Here is a 14,057-nt window from a genome sequence, read left to right on the forward strand (position 1 = left end):
GCACATGTCCTGTATTGCTCTCTGCAGGAAATGCCTGAGGAGAGTACAGGTCTGTATCAATAAACTTTAGGAAAACGCTGATAAATGAATGGAGTCGTAGTGAGAGGGGCATCACGGCTTTGTTTAGATACACACTAAGAATCCACCGCTCTCCCCCGATCCTCTCGTATCGACAACGCATGTTGTAGGTCAGTCAAATGTAAATTAGAGGACAATATTAGATTCCTAAAGAAACAACACATTTCTACAGGGGAACTGCTTGAATGGTTTCTATCCATCTTGGTGGTTTTTCCTATTAACTTCAGATTGCATATGTTTTGCATTACAGATGCCCAATTTTTTAAAGCGTACCGTGCCATGATGATTTAAATTGATTTCCTACTGGCCAGACATCCATTGTTTTCCAGTTGTTTCACACTGCGTGAGAAGTTTCACAGCAGATATTTGTAACCTAAACATACAGTATGTAATCCATCACAGGGAACCTAAAGTCTGAGTTATTATTAAGATGATGTTATTTTTGTAATAATGTGGCTGAAAGAAAAATGTTTTATATACATTTTCTCATCGGCGGTGGATTCAGTGACCCTCCTGAGAGTAAGCTGCTAAATAACATCACATTTACAAGTTATACAGTCGAATCCAGAAGACAAGTAAGATAATGTTAAAGTCTTAAATCTGATTTATTTTTTCCTATCTTTAAATAAAAATGTTTTTACATTAAAAATGTTGCTGTCTGCAGCAGAATTTCATAAGTCTTATGTGTTGGAGCATTCCTGAATGTACCACGAGTAGTGTTTTACAACAGTACCTTAACCCAATAGAACGCTGTAAAATTAGTGAAAATCAAAATTCAATCTAACTAAACAAAGTCTTTAAAGGGTCCATTCTACTGTGGTGTGGGTCTTTGGAAAACAGTTACCAAAAAAAACGTTATTTGTTGAAAGAAAAGAAAATCAGACACCATCTTTTTTTAACATAAATGCAGAACAACACCAACATTTCTGTTAGCACCCCTTAAATGTAGTTATTTTACCACAAGGACCATTGTACTGTTACAAAATACTGGGGGGAAAATAGATTGCCATGTCTTAAAGGAATATATCAATATTTTGAAAAAAGCTTATTCATTTTCTTTCCATGGTTGAGAAAATCAATACCACTCCTTTGCCTCCACAGTGAAGATAAAACTACAGCCAGTAGCTGGTTAGCTTATCTTAGTACAAAGACTGAAAACAGGGGGAAGTAGCTAGTCTGGTTCTGTTGGAAGGTAACAAAATCCTCCTGAAATATCCTCTTAAGCCCTCTAATCAACGAGGTTCATTTTGTGTTGTTGTCGTTCAATTAGTACAGAGGTGTAGGTGTTAAAACATTTTTAATGAAAGACATGTGCTGGACTGATTCTTGGCCAAGACGTTGCTTCGCTTAGCTGAGAAACTGTCCTGCACCATCACCCATAACACCACATCATGATGTATATTTACAGACATCGTGTTATCTGTCATCTCATCTATCCTGGCAAGAAAGTGAATAAGTGTATTTTCTTTTCAAACAATTCCTTAAAAGGGTCAAGTATGTTTTGTTTGAATAAAAGAACCTCCCAAGAGAGGAAAGTCACCCTGAAAAGTTTTGTAAGATGTTCAGCAGTAACTTAAGTAAGTGTGATTTGTAGTAAATGTGCACAAACATGCAAAACCACAAGTTTGTCGCTCCTATATTAACATTTGACCACGGATGCTTCTTACTGACCGCTCACATTATTGCTCTTCTCGTTCTTCGACAGATGGGATTCTTCCGTCGGCGCTACAGAGAGATCATTGAAGCCGAAAAGAACAGGAAGGACAGTGATGAAAGCTGGGACTGGATGGAAAAGAACCACTGAGACTTGCGATGGGGGGGTCCCAGAGGAGCCAATGAGATTAGGGATTGGGTCGGGAAGGATCCAATAGCACGGGGTCTCGCAGCCCAGCCGCCCCAGTGGCACCAGTGGCCCTTCAGTCTTCCATATGTGGAAGAGAAGAATATTCTCCATATTTTTTGGAGCCTTGATATTTTTTTGTGGGTGGGGGTCCAGGAAACAGGCTTCTGAGGTGACAGTGTGGCTTGCCAGAGGACACTTGCTGTGGAATTCAGCTAATCTCAAAGGAGGTAACTCCCAGCCAGCGGAGCGGAGCCGTTGATGGAGACCCACATCCGTACGGGGATGTGGAGACGGCATGAATACTGGTGGACAACAAAACCCTCAGGGCTGTGTTACATAGCAAATTTATTTTTATACATACACTTTAAGCCATATTGTGTTAAACTGGGCTTCGAGAAGAGTTCGGGGTTTGAAGGCCATTATAAACATACTGTGTCTGCAGTATGTTTTCCTAAAAGCACTGATGTTTGATAAGAGTGACTGCCTCGGCTCCATAGCTTTACTTTTTATGCCAAAGATATGTCCTGTATAGTATATGATTGGAGTCGTTTGTATATTCAGCTCTTCCTGGGAGTGAAAGATTGTATCTTTTCTTTACTGTTTCCGGCTTATGAATATCTGTTTCTCACATCCGACTGCTCCTCCCTCCCACAGATAATTAACCAGAGATAATTCTGTTTTAGACACACAGTGATTAAAACGCTGTGTCCTCGTGTCATCCGCTAGTGATGTCGCAGAGGTGCTGGAGGCCCAGTGAAAGCTCTCCGAGGTCATTAGGACCATAAAAGTCACCATTCAAGTTTCAAGCTTTGTGACTTTCCATAAGCATTCCATTCGTTACAGTCGGGCCGAGAGAGGCATCAATCCTGTATGTCTCACTGTGTGGATGAATCTTTTATGTGTGAGGCAACATCAGGCTTGACTTTGCACAAGCAATTGAGAAATCTTCCAAATTAATTGAAATAACTATTCAATAAACCTTTTAAATGCAGCAACAAAATTAGCTGCATCAAATGAAAGTAAATGGAAACATTAGATCACAATTAAAAGATAAGTTCTACAGAAAATGAAAGTTTCAAGAGCTTCACAGCAAAGACAGCGTTGTAGCATTCTCCTTAACATCTGGAGTAAATGGGGACTTGGTTTAAATGTAATAGAAAACCCACAATGATAAATAAAACCAATACATACATAATTCATACAGCCTGTCCAGCAAAATCCGAATCTCCATAAATTGATTTGTAAATAAATTTTTTACATTCTTTTTAAGGCTGAAATCTTTACTGAAGCTGCTCAGCTTAAAGCATTAGCAAAAACACTGTCTGAAGTGGGTGCATGAGCTCCACCATGCATCAGAGGTAACATCTTTTCAAATTACTATGTGATCTTGATGGTTCCAGGGACTTGGATTATTCCGTAGGAGCTGTATGGAGCCATTTCATGTGTTTTGTTTTTTTTTTAAAATGTTTTTTAAAACAAGTCTCTGTCTCCTTCACCTGTTTAAGAGAATGCTGCAACTCTGTTTTGCTGTGAAGCTCCAGAAATTGAATGTACTACGAATCTTCAACCAACTTTCCATCAGCATGGGGTTGAGTAAATAATGACTGAATTTTCATTTTGTAGGGGAATTTATACTTTAAGCATAATTTTGAAAAAGTAACAAAATATAAAACTCCCTCCCAAAAAACAGGGAATCAAAATTCTCTCTAAACCTTAAGAAACTCTACATAGACATGACCATAGAATAGAATTAAAGACATCGGCTGCAATGTCACAATACCTGATAGAGTTATTTGTATTGTACATATCAGTATCGGGTCGGTGCGTCCCTGGTCTGGCTTTTAACCAAGTTGTTTGGATGTAACATTTCCACCTTTACTGTCTGCAAATTAACAGTAAATTAACAAATGCCTTGAAGATGCAATGTGCATTAGAGCAAATTATCTAAAGCCGCTCTGCCAGGAATGTACGCTCAGGTATGCCGCTGACTTTTCAGATGGACCCCCAGAAGTTTCCAGTGAGGATATCTCAGTTGGTTGTGTTGTGAATTCTCACTGAAATACTGCAGGAAATGATCCACTCCGCGTCCTGACATGAGACCTGATCATGATTTATTTCCAAAACCTTTCCAGGCTTCACCTCGGCAGACACATATTTAATTTTACTATTATGCTATTAGGCATTGGGTTTTAGCGTGAAACATGAGATACATTACTCTCCACGGCCAGATGAAAGTCTGCGACGGGAGTCCACCTACAGTCATTTACAGGGGCCCACAGCATGAGTAATGCCCTAAAAATAGGTGGGAATGTGCTGCACTCAATCACTACACATAAACGAGCTCTTTGGGGCTCCTGGGAAAAAGCTTATTTTAAGTCAACATGGAGGAATGTCAGCGTCCTGGAAATCTGCCACTATTAAAGTTCACAGCTCCAGTTTTTACCCCACATGTTCGTTATAAGCCAGGGCTTGATTGTGAATGACATTTTATGTTAAGTGTCCCCAAAGAAGGAAACATATTGAGTGTTTTATACGCTTGAAGAGCTTTATCTCAAAACTAAATCCAGAAAAATATGTTTCGATGTCGATTTTGAAGAATTTACGGTTGATGATTAATTATATGATCAGAGGCGTACAGCATGTGAGGATGAAACCCTGCAGCCTCGTGAATTTGACGTATTTCTGCAGTCAACCAAAGTCAGATTTAAACGTGCAATGCCAAAGAACAAAAACTATATATGAAGATGTTTCACGCTTTTCTCTAAGGCTCCGGTGCTAAGACACTTTATGGCTCACAATGACTCTGTCTTGTGCTGTATGAACTTTTGTATTGATCCGATACACTTTATTTTACCATTTAATTCCACTGGCATGACGGCATATACTGTACACATTCACGTCTTCCCTCTGCGCCTGTTGAAGCGATGCTATACCTGTACGCAGAGAACCCAACACTTGACTTTTTTTTTTTTTGGGGGGGTAAAATTTGACTGTGATGGTTACATTTTGTATGTATGTTTGTTGTCACCGTTAATCACGCCATTATTTGGGGTTTTTGTTCAAAGTATACTACTGTCAAAGAATATCATTTCCATTATAGTGTGCTGTATGTTTGATGTTTAAAGTCATGTTCGAGCTGTATATTTATCTGTTGATAAAGTGAGTGAAATTTCACGGCTCCGTCTGCTGCTTTTTCAGGTCAAATGTGAGTGTGGCGTGGTCGGCACTTGGTTCGCTGTTTCGATGGGGTGTGGTGCTCTCTGCTGGCTGCTCTCTACTAAATGTAAAGACAGAAACTCAGTGGGAAAAATTCAACACACAACCTAAAAAAAAAAATATTCAAAGTACTCTGGAAAAGGATTTAGGATGTACTTGTGCTTGAAAGTCGAGTTTATTTGTGCAAAAACGTCAGTCTAAGTATTCATTGCTTATATTATGTATAAAGCTGAAACAATCAGTCGAACAACATAAACTTGTGTTTATTTTAATCATCAAATTGGAATTTATCAAGCAAGGACGCCAACTATTATCTAGTTCCAAATTCTCAAATATGAAGCTTGACTGTTTCTCTTTGTAAATTTGGTGAGTTATTGTGCCATTGGTCGGATAGAATCAGGACTATGAAGATGTAGCCTGCAGTATGTAGACATTTACTGGGGAATGTGTGCAAAAGTAAGACATATGTTCACACATATGTCTCATAGCTCTCATGTAAGGTTTTAAAAGGAATGTATTACCTTTTAAATATAATACACTCAAACAGGATGGAAGTTCACGTGTGGTTTTCAAAATAACACATTTTAACAATTTCTGATGTTGTACGTATATATAATATATACTTTTATATAAATCATATGCATATAACATAAATAGCCACAAATCTAATTTTTTAAAAAAAATGTATGTTATGTATAATTGTTCTGAATTGTGATTATATCAAAAAACAGTGTAACACTGGCCACTTCATATTTACTTTAAGCCCTTACATTGTTTCGGGTCCTGCTCATCTCCCTGAACACATGTCAAACAATCATCCATGCCCACAATGACAAATAATAGCAAGTTTTCAGTGACGAGGTCAATGACGAGGTCTGTTGAAATCTTTGTTGTCTCACTTATGCTATACGCTCTGGACTCATTTTACAATCAAAAAGTCAAAATAATAACTGATGGGTTAATTAATAATGAGAATACGTTTTAGTTGCAGCACATATCACAATCTCCATGAAGGACAAGTGCCTCAGGATGTATACACACAACAGAATGTCAGGATATAAAACGACTCCTCAAACCTCTTCAGGTTGTGTGTGTTTGTTCAGGTGACCCAAGTTGCTATGAAACACGGACATCAAGCTCCTCTGTGGAGTAAAGTAAATTATTCATGCAGCCACCACACTGAAAACAGCGGGAGCCCCACAGCAGATGGTACTGCACTTTTCTATTTAACCAGGCAGAATCACTCTGCCAACTATGTCCTCTCTGTTGGACCACGGGTTGATCCGGACTGCGGCGGTGGAGCAGGTGGTGGCACCCTTCGCAAGTCATCTGTGCCACTTGGTGCTGCTGTGTGACAGTGCAGAGGAACCAGAACAGTTCAGCCAGCTGGAGGAGGCGGCTCAGGCTGTGGCTAAAGCTACAGAGAACATGGCAGCAGTGGCCTCCAGGTACGTACAGTGTGGAGTTCACTGAGACAAAGAAATTCAACATACATGGTTGCTTGTACAAGAATATAAAAGTCACATTCCAACATGTGACTTTTAAGTTAGCAGAGACAGACGGTTGTGATATATTACTTCCAGGCAAATAAGTGAGACAGAGGATGCAGTTCTGCACACGGAGATGTCGTCCCTGCTGGAGTCAGTCACTGTGTCTGGACAACATGTGCTGCTGGCAGCCCAGAAACTCAGCATCCAGCCCAGTCTGACTGAGCACAGAGAGGAACTCATCGCTGCTACACAGAACGTCTTCCTGGGAGTTGTCAAAGTACAAGTTTTTTTTCTCTTTCCCATCCCAACACGTTACTAAATATACCATTCAATTTAAGATATTACGCTTTTGAAAATAAACAGAGACAGGGAGAAAGGGAGCGATTTAAATCCCTGACACGCTCCAATAGATTCATCCTCCACAGCTGCATCGGCTTTTTGCTTTCCCAGATGTTTCCTTAAATGGGAATATTACTGCACACAACAAGAGGCCAAACTGCTGGCTGTTTCAAATATTACACCTGAAATATCTCAGATATTCATCCAAGATCCTTGGCCTAAACGTACAGTCTTGTTATATCAAAAATGTTTAAATCATGAGGATATTGAACTTACCAACGTCAGATCTTGCCTTGATATCTGTAATGTCGTGCCAACTTACAAGCTGTAGTTTACGAAAGGGGGATTACATCAGCTATTGCTTGTAAATTTAAAACAAGGACACAAAAGTCTACTTTGTTGACACTCATGATATTTTATGACGCTGGTATAGCATCACGTGTGCCAAATGTATTCCAGCACAATGGAGCATAAATTAAAAACGGCAATTTGTGCAATTTCAACACATTCTGCAAACAATAGTTCTCACTGTCACTTTTGTTTCCCATCATTGTCCAAGATTTGGGAATAGATTGCAAAATGGACTCCTGTCTTGACCCATAATTGCTTTTGTCATATTATTTTCCACTCATGCTGCAAAACAAGTCACTTTATACAGTGCCTGTGCACCATGAGCTAGAACGTGTTCATCAGTATTTCAGTGCATATTTGCTACTGACATTTTGTCTTTAAAGCAACATAATGTAGAAAGTGTCATTTTCTGTGATTTGGCTCCGCCCACAGTTTCTGAGTGCATCACCGCTGTGGTAAACACAAATCCCAGGTCTGTAACAATTTGTCAGATGTAGTATAGCTGCTAACTTCAAACAAAACTCATTAAGTCATAACAATGCTGTGTTGAACACTTGTATGTCGAAGCAAACATGTATGACAGTGATCCTACCCTCTCATTGAAGTTGCAGAAACAAGTGATGCGGGGAGAAGCTGAGACAGAGGCACTATTCACTCTATTACAAGACACTGAACCATTAAAAGCACACCATCCAAACAAACATCTTTTGCTTGCAAATTCCTGTTGCAGTGTTTTTCAGTCCTGGTTCTGGCGGGCCCCCTGCTCTGCATGTTTTATATGGATTTCTGTTCCAACACACCTGATACAAATGATCACCTCATCATCAAGCTCTGCTGAAGGCTGATAACAACCTATTCATCTGAATCAGGTGTGTTGGGGCAGGGAAACATCTTAAACATGCAGGACAGGTCCGACAAACGGCCAGGATTATCAAACACTTACCTGTGGAATATATTCTAAACAATGTCTGTCGTTAATACAGAACTGCAACTTCAGTGCGACATCACACTGAAAAAAGCTGAATAAGGGACAAGTCACAAGTCTTAATTTTTTCCAGTGTAACAGACTCTGTTGTTCACAACTGTTGAGATGCTGTTGTCTAATCATCAGGCTTTTTTACGTGTTCAGGATGTGAAGTCACGTGCCATCTTAATGTATTTGCTACATACTGTCAGTAGCTAATATTTTGAGATAAACAACACACTGTGGTCTCGAGCACACATTATGCCTTTTCACATTTTCTTGGTTTTGTTTTGGCTTTGTTTCGTAGCCTTGCCACACACCCCCTGTGATAACTCCAGGGCACAACCTCTCTTTCATTTGCTAATTAGCACAAGCTGAAAGTAAAGCTGAGACAATGTATGAGACAATTTCAATCTTCATCATTCATGGCCATGCATGTCTTATTCAAATTACATGGCAGTCCATGCAGTTCTCAGGACATTTCACACAGAAAAAAAACTTCAACCTCATGGTGGCACTGGAAAGCCACTTTCATGGCAATCAGTCACTCAATCCAATGGTGGCTGAGCCAAAAGGCCTTAGCATTACTAAAAAAACATATTAAACTGTTCTTGATGAAAAACAACTACACTTACCTGTCTCTCTGCTCTCAGGTTCTGTTAGTGGACGACGATGCTGCTGTGAGGAGAGTTATAGCTGCTGCTGATTGTGTTTTGGAGTGCCTCTCTGAGCTTGGCTCGTCCTCAGACATCAAGTCCCTGCTCAAATCTTTCCAGGTGTTTTCTCAGGCTCTGCTTCTCCTCAACAGTCTGACAGTGGAGAGGGCAAATTCCTTACAGGATCACAGACAAACAAAACAGCTTCTTGATTGCTTGGAGACCCTGAGGAGGTGCATCTCCATGCTGCAAACGGCCATGTGCACGACCATCAAACACCCTTCGAGCGAGCAGGCACAGGCTGCCAAGATATACATTCTGGATAAGGTGCAGAGCACGGTGAGTGATATTGTCATCACCCTGAAAAGTGAACGCCACAGTGGATCACTGGGTCCATGTGGGTATTACACAGCAAGGAGGAACAGTCTGTTACAACAACTTACTAGGCCTTCGACTTCGTCAATCCGAGGCAGTGGTTTCGACAGCCTGGTGAGAGATCTCGTGTTCCACTGCATGGTTGTTGCAAACTCTTCTCGAAGAGAGTTTCAGCAGAGATTGGTGGGTCACTGTCGTCACATCCTGCAGTTCTGGTCAGACATAAAACGGACCTTGAAGTCCTCAGAGGATCCTGATGATTCTGAGCAGTGCCTTGAGAAGACCTGCACTTTGATGGCACAGCAAATCCAAATGCTTGATGAAGCTTTGATGACCACTGTTCCTTATCAAGTCCTGGACACATTTCTCACAGCATCTTCTACAGCTGAGGAACTTTTAAGCGTGACGAGACAGATCCTGGTTGCACATTCTTCCACACAGATGGATCTGAACTTTGTTCAGCCGTTAGTTGAGGATTTCATATCTTCCACTGATGGAATAATCCAAGTAGCAGCTTCTGTCTCAGCTGTGTCCGTGGATGTGAAGAGTTTGGAGAACGTGGAGAACTCAAGAGCGTGCCTTACACGACTCAGAGCTCAAATCGCACCGCTTTCACTGGAGCTTGAGGATAATTCGGTGCAAACTGTTCAAAAGCTTCTCGAGGTGTGTCAGAAGTGGGAGGAGGAGAGCAGTCAGCTTCAGGATGCTCTCAGCGATGTGTTGGACGTAAAGGAGTTCACCAGTATTGCTATTAATGAGATGGTCAGTGATCGGCATGGATGTGATGAAGCGTACAGAGAGCAAAGCTATAAACTGTTTAATGCTCACGCGGCAAACCTTAACTGTCACATGAAGCTGGTGATTCAGTCAGTGAGGAGGCACTTGGATAGAAGTGAGGACCCCATCTACAGGAATGGCCTCCTGGTGCTGCTCAAACAGGTTCAGTCATCTCAAACCAAAGTGAGCGAGTCAGTCAGAGACATGCTTTCAAGTTCAAGTCTAAATGTGGAAGCTTACACGCCTTTTTCGGATAATGTGTCCATGGCTATTCAGCATTTTAAAGTTCTCAGACGGGGGCTGGATGGACAACAGCATCCACATCTCCTGAGCCCGCTGCGAGAAGGAGCACGCCAGCCTGAAACCTCACAGCCACGTTTACCAGTCAAAGACACCTGTGATCTGAACCTGGATCACATGAGAAGAGGCTCTAAGTCTCCTGTTTTGGAGGTTACAGAGAGGGATTCCCAAACCGAACATGAGGAGGAGGATCACTCAGATGAGGAAACCATAGAAGCAGAACTGTCTCATAAATATGACAGAGATGATTTAAAGATCCCAGCTGTCTCCGATGAGCCCAGACTGATCCACAAGCCTCTTGAATTTGACCTTTTACCCCTCCTGTATGAAGTTGTGGCTGTGACTAAAGGGAAAGATGTGACAGCGCTCAACCAAGCCTGCACTGGTGTGCTTGAGCTGTCCAACTGGTACGTTCAAGCTGCGAAAGAAGCCTTGGCCGTTGTTGATGCCGTTGATCAGCAGACGTTGGAAAGTTTCAGAGCCGAGCTGGTGTCTCTGACTCCGCTGCTAGTCCAGACGGCTCAAGAGACGGCGATGAGCTCGGCGATGAGCATGGAGAGCATCTACAAACACAGCACACAGTTTTCTGACCTTATCAACAACACCCGAAAGGTTTTACTGCCAGTGGCTGGAACTTGGTTTCATGCTGTTTACACTGAGATGCAAGGAAATCTCATGGCAGCCACTGTTAAACAGCAACTAAATGAAGTGATGACTCTGTGTGCTGATACGGTCCAGCTCCTGACATTGTCTGATTTGACCTCACAGAGTGACGGTCAAGAAACATTCAGCGTTTTACACAACAAGCTGAACAAAGCACACAACAACACAAGGTTTCTGGTCGAGTTTTCTACCTCAGTGGATGGACAGGTAGATCAATTAGAGGGACTCTGTATCCTCTGGGGCCTGTCTGTTCAGATACTTTTGAATTCTGTTGATAAGATCTTGGGAACATCAACTGCAATGAACCAGCTGGGCCCTCAGAAACAGCTATCAGTGTTGTCTGAGAACTCGCTTCGAATCCAAGAGGCAGCGAGGCTTACAAGCCTGAATTGTAAAAGTGCTTACAGATCCAAACAGTTAACTGGATACCAGGATGAACTGAAGTCACTGACTGACACCTATCTCAAATCTGCAGAGGAGCTTGATAGCATGCCGAGTGTAATGCAACTTGCAAAGTCAGAATTCTTTCAGAGACATCTTTTGATTAAAATCAGAGTGCTTTCTGGACATTTAAGCAAAGCAAATAAAGATTACGACACTGCACTTAAAAACATTGTCAGCACTGCTTATTTTGCTGCTCGACACTTTAGAGATAACAGCGCGGAAGACGCAGGCAAGGTGTTCGAAAACGCAGCAGAATCGTTTTTTCAAAATGTCAAACTCGCAACCAAGCGAGTCGAGGACTCCTTGAACTACATCCGCGACCCGCGCGCACGGTCTAACCTGAGGTCTATCAACGACCACTTGTCTTTTCAAATCTCAGATATAATCAGCCGGGTGAGGCTCATGGTGGAGACCCACTACATCTGTGACACGCTCAGTCTGGAGGTGCAGATACAGTGCTGGTCAGCCAAAGCTCATTATGTGGTAGAGGAGATCAGGAAGCAGGATGGGATCCACCAAGAGGCTAAAGAGCACATCATGGCTTGTCTGCAGGGAGGAACACCACAGGAAATCAAAGAAGTGTTGACTTCAATCCCCCCTAAAGTCAAAGAAAGGGAATTTCCCTCCGATGCAACAATGACATCCTGGCAGAGAGGCAACACAGAAAGGGTCGATGCTGCAGAACTGAAGATGAACATGGCAGCCGTGGCCAAATATGAACCTGAAAATAAGGGAAAAGATGTAGGTACCTCATGATAAACAAGATTATACAGCTCAGTCATTCCAATATGTCAGAACTAAATCATAATAACATCATAATCTCATTTCCTCTACAGGATGGTGTATGGTGTGCCGCATCCAAAGGAGAAACTTGCCTGACCTCCACCTCCCTTTCTTTAAAGCAAGAAAGCGACAGCTGGGATCCCAAGGACAACAGAATTGTCCAGGTGACCAGGAAGATGGCTGACACAATATGTTACATGACCCAGTACTTGAGGAAGAGAGGCCCAATACCGGTAACGACCACCAGAGGGCACTTTTTTGCCTTGATCTTGACATTTGCAGACACTCTCACACACAATCATGTCTTGTTTCTTTTCCAGAATAAAGAGGCTTTTGTCACTGCGGCCAAAGATGTGATCTCAAACTGTCAGTCAGTAACTCACTTTATCAGAGTGATCGCCAACCACTGCCTGGATAAACAGTGTACGGTCGAACTCTCCCTCATAGTGGAGCAGATTCTCACCATCAGCAACCAGCTCAACATCATCTCCAGGTCAGAGGACTTCAGGGATGGGAGAAATACACAGAGGTGTAAAAGTAGCAGTAACGATAGTATAGAAGTAAAAGTTGTGCATTTTCATTTTTACATTAGTAAAAGTACAAAAGTATTAGCATCAAAATATTCTTCAAGCATCAAAAGTAAATGCACTCATTATGCAGAATAGCATATTTCCTCATTTATTTTATGTTGTTGGATTAATATTAGTCCAACAGTGTCATTAGGATGCAATGCTAGACTAGTGGACTACATTACCCACAATGCATCTAAGTGCAACGTCACTGGAGGCACTTTATCAGATGAAGCTTCCTCTGGAGCCGTAAAAGGTTTTATACTACTTTTTTCACACATGCATGGTACACCGCATGACCTGTGAACTTCTTCACTTTATCTTTACTCAGTGTCAATGCTGTAACACCTGGGTGCAAATCATCTGATGAGATCCTGGTGAAGAACGCACAAAATCTTCTCCAGACGGTCCTGCGGGGGGTCCATGCTGCAGAGACGGCCTGCATGACAGTAGTTCTAACTTTTAAAAAAAATACATCTATTTGCAATAATGTTACAGCTTAATGTTCAAAATATCTCTAAACTGTCTCTTATTCCAGGGTTTGAAGCAGCCCGAGCCAAACTCAGATGGCGCAGAGGCCACAGCCTTGTGTTTCCAGTGGAGGAGGAAGCTGGAGATCCATCGAGCCCAGCAGACCTCCAACCCAGAGACTGATGAACTGGGTTTGAGGAAGACCTCATCCCACCCTGTGGCACCCAGCCTTGCCCCGCCAGTTAAAGTGACCACTACCCCCTCAAAACATGCGTAGTACTTGTGTCTCATGACAAGGGATCCGAACAAAGAGTGCATCTTCTGTTTGGTATAAGATATGTGAAACCCACTTAACCTTTGCCAGCTTTCATAGACATGCTCAACGTCACTTCAGAAAGCTGGATGATGTGAATTTTTTGTTCTGAAGCTGAGTTTTGATTTGATCTGAGGTCGAATGGAGGAGGAAGCACTTCACTTCCTTGACTACTGCCGAGGTGCCCTTGAGCAAGGCACCAAAACCCCCATATGCTCCCGGGGCGCTGTCACAGCAGCCCACTGCTCCTAGCTTGCAGTGTTACAATATATATGCAGCTAGTGATGGGTCAAATGCAGAGAATAATTTCCCCTCGGGGATTAATAAAGTATGAAAAAAAAATGTCTTGCATTTTGTAAGTCTTACTTCTTTCAAAAACAAAGGTAGCCTAAGCAAAATCAAGAGTAAAAGAATAAAAGTATTTG

At 41.9% G+C, this 14,057-nt stretch overlaps 2 protein-coding genes across 3 annotated transcripts in view; both read left to right on the forward strand.

Annotated features, from left to right (window-relative positions):
• Positions 1 to 5,095, forward strand: part of itga9 (integrin, alpha 9) — a 56,563-nt gene extending 51,468 nt beyond the window's left edge. For both annotated transcript variants that reach the window (XM_030442754.1, XM_030442755.1), the window contains one exon: positions 1,784 to 5,095. In XM_030442754.1, the coding sequence (XP_030298614.1) occupies positions 1,784 to 1,882 (99 nt within the window). In that variant the 3' untranslated portion in view covers positions 1,883 to 5,095. The remainder of the gene's footprint in view (positions 1 to 1,783) is intronic.
• A 1,296-nt stretch (positions 5,096 to 6,391) lies between these two features.
• Positions 6,392 to 13,965, forward strand: LOC115596790 (uncharacterized). The gene is made up of 7 exons (XM_030442205.1): positions 6,392 to 6,585; positions 6,721 to 6,904; positions 8,935 to 12,237; positions 12,333 to 12,512; positions 12,600 to 12,772; positions 13,180 to 13,297; positions 13,387 to 13,965. Exons 1-7 carry the CDS (start codon positions 6,392 to 6,394, stop codon positions 13,594 to 13,596), a joined length of 4,362 nt encoding a protein of 1,453 aa, XP_030298065.1. The 3' UTR covers positions 13,597 to 13,965.
• Positions 13,966 to 14,057: the final 92 nt, after the last annotated feature.

This window comes from Sparus aurata, chromosome 15 (genome assembly GCF_900880675.1).
Source record: "Sparus aurata chromosome 15, fSpaAur1.1, whole genome shotgun sequence".
Classification (NCBI taxonomy): Eukaryota; Metazoa; Chordata; class Actinopteri; order Spariformes; family Sparidae; genus Sparus; species Sparus aurata.

Coding starts and splice junctions, on each gene's coding strand:
- LOC115596790 (XM_030442205.1), top strand. CDS start 6,392: ATGTCCTCTCTGTTGGACCACGGGTTGATCCGGACTGCGGCGGTGGAG. Junction 12,513..12,599: donor GGAAGAGAGGCCCAATACCG/GTAACGACCACC, acceptor TTTCTTTTCCAG/AATAAAGAGGCTTTTGTCAC. Junction 12,773..13,179: donor CAGCTCAACATCATCTCCAG/GTCAGAGGACTT, acceptor ATCTTTACTCAG/TGTCAATGCTGTAACACCTG.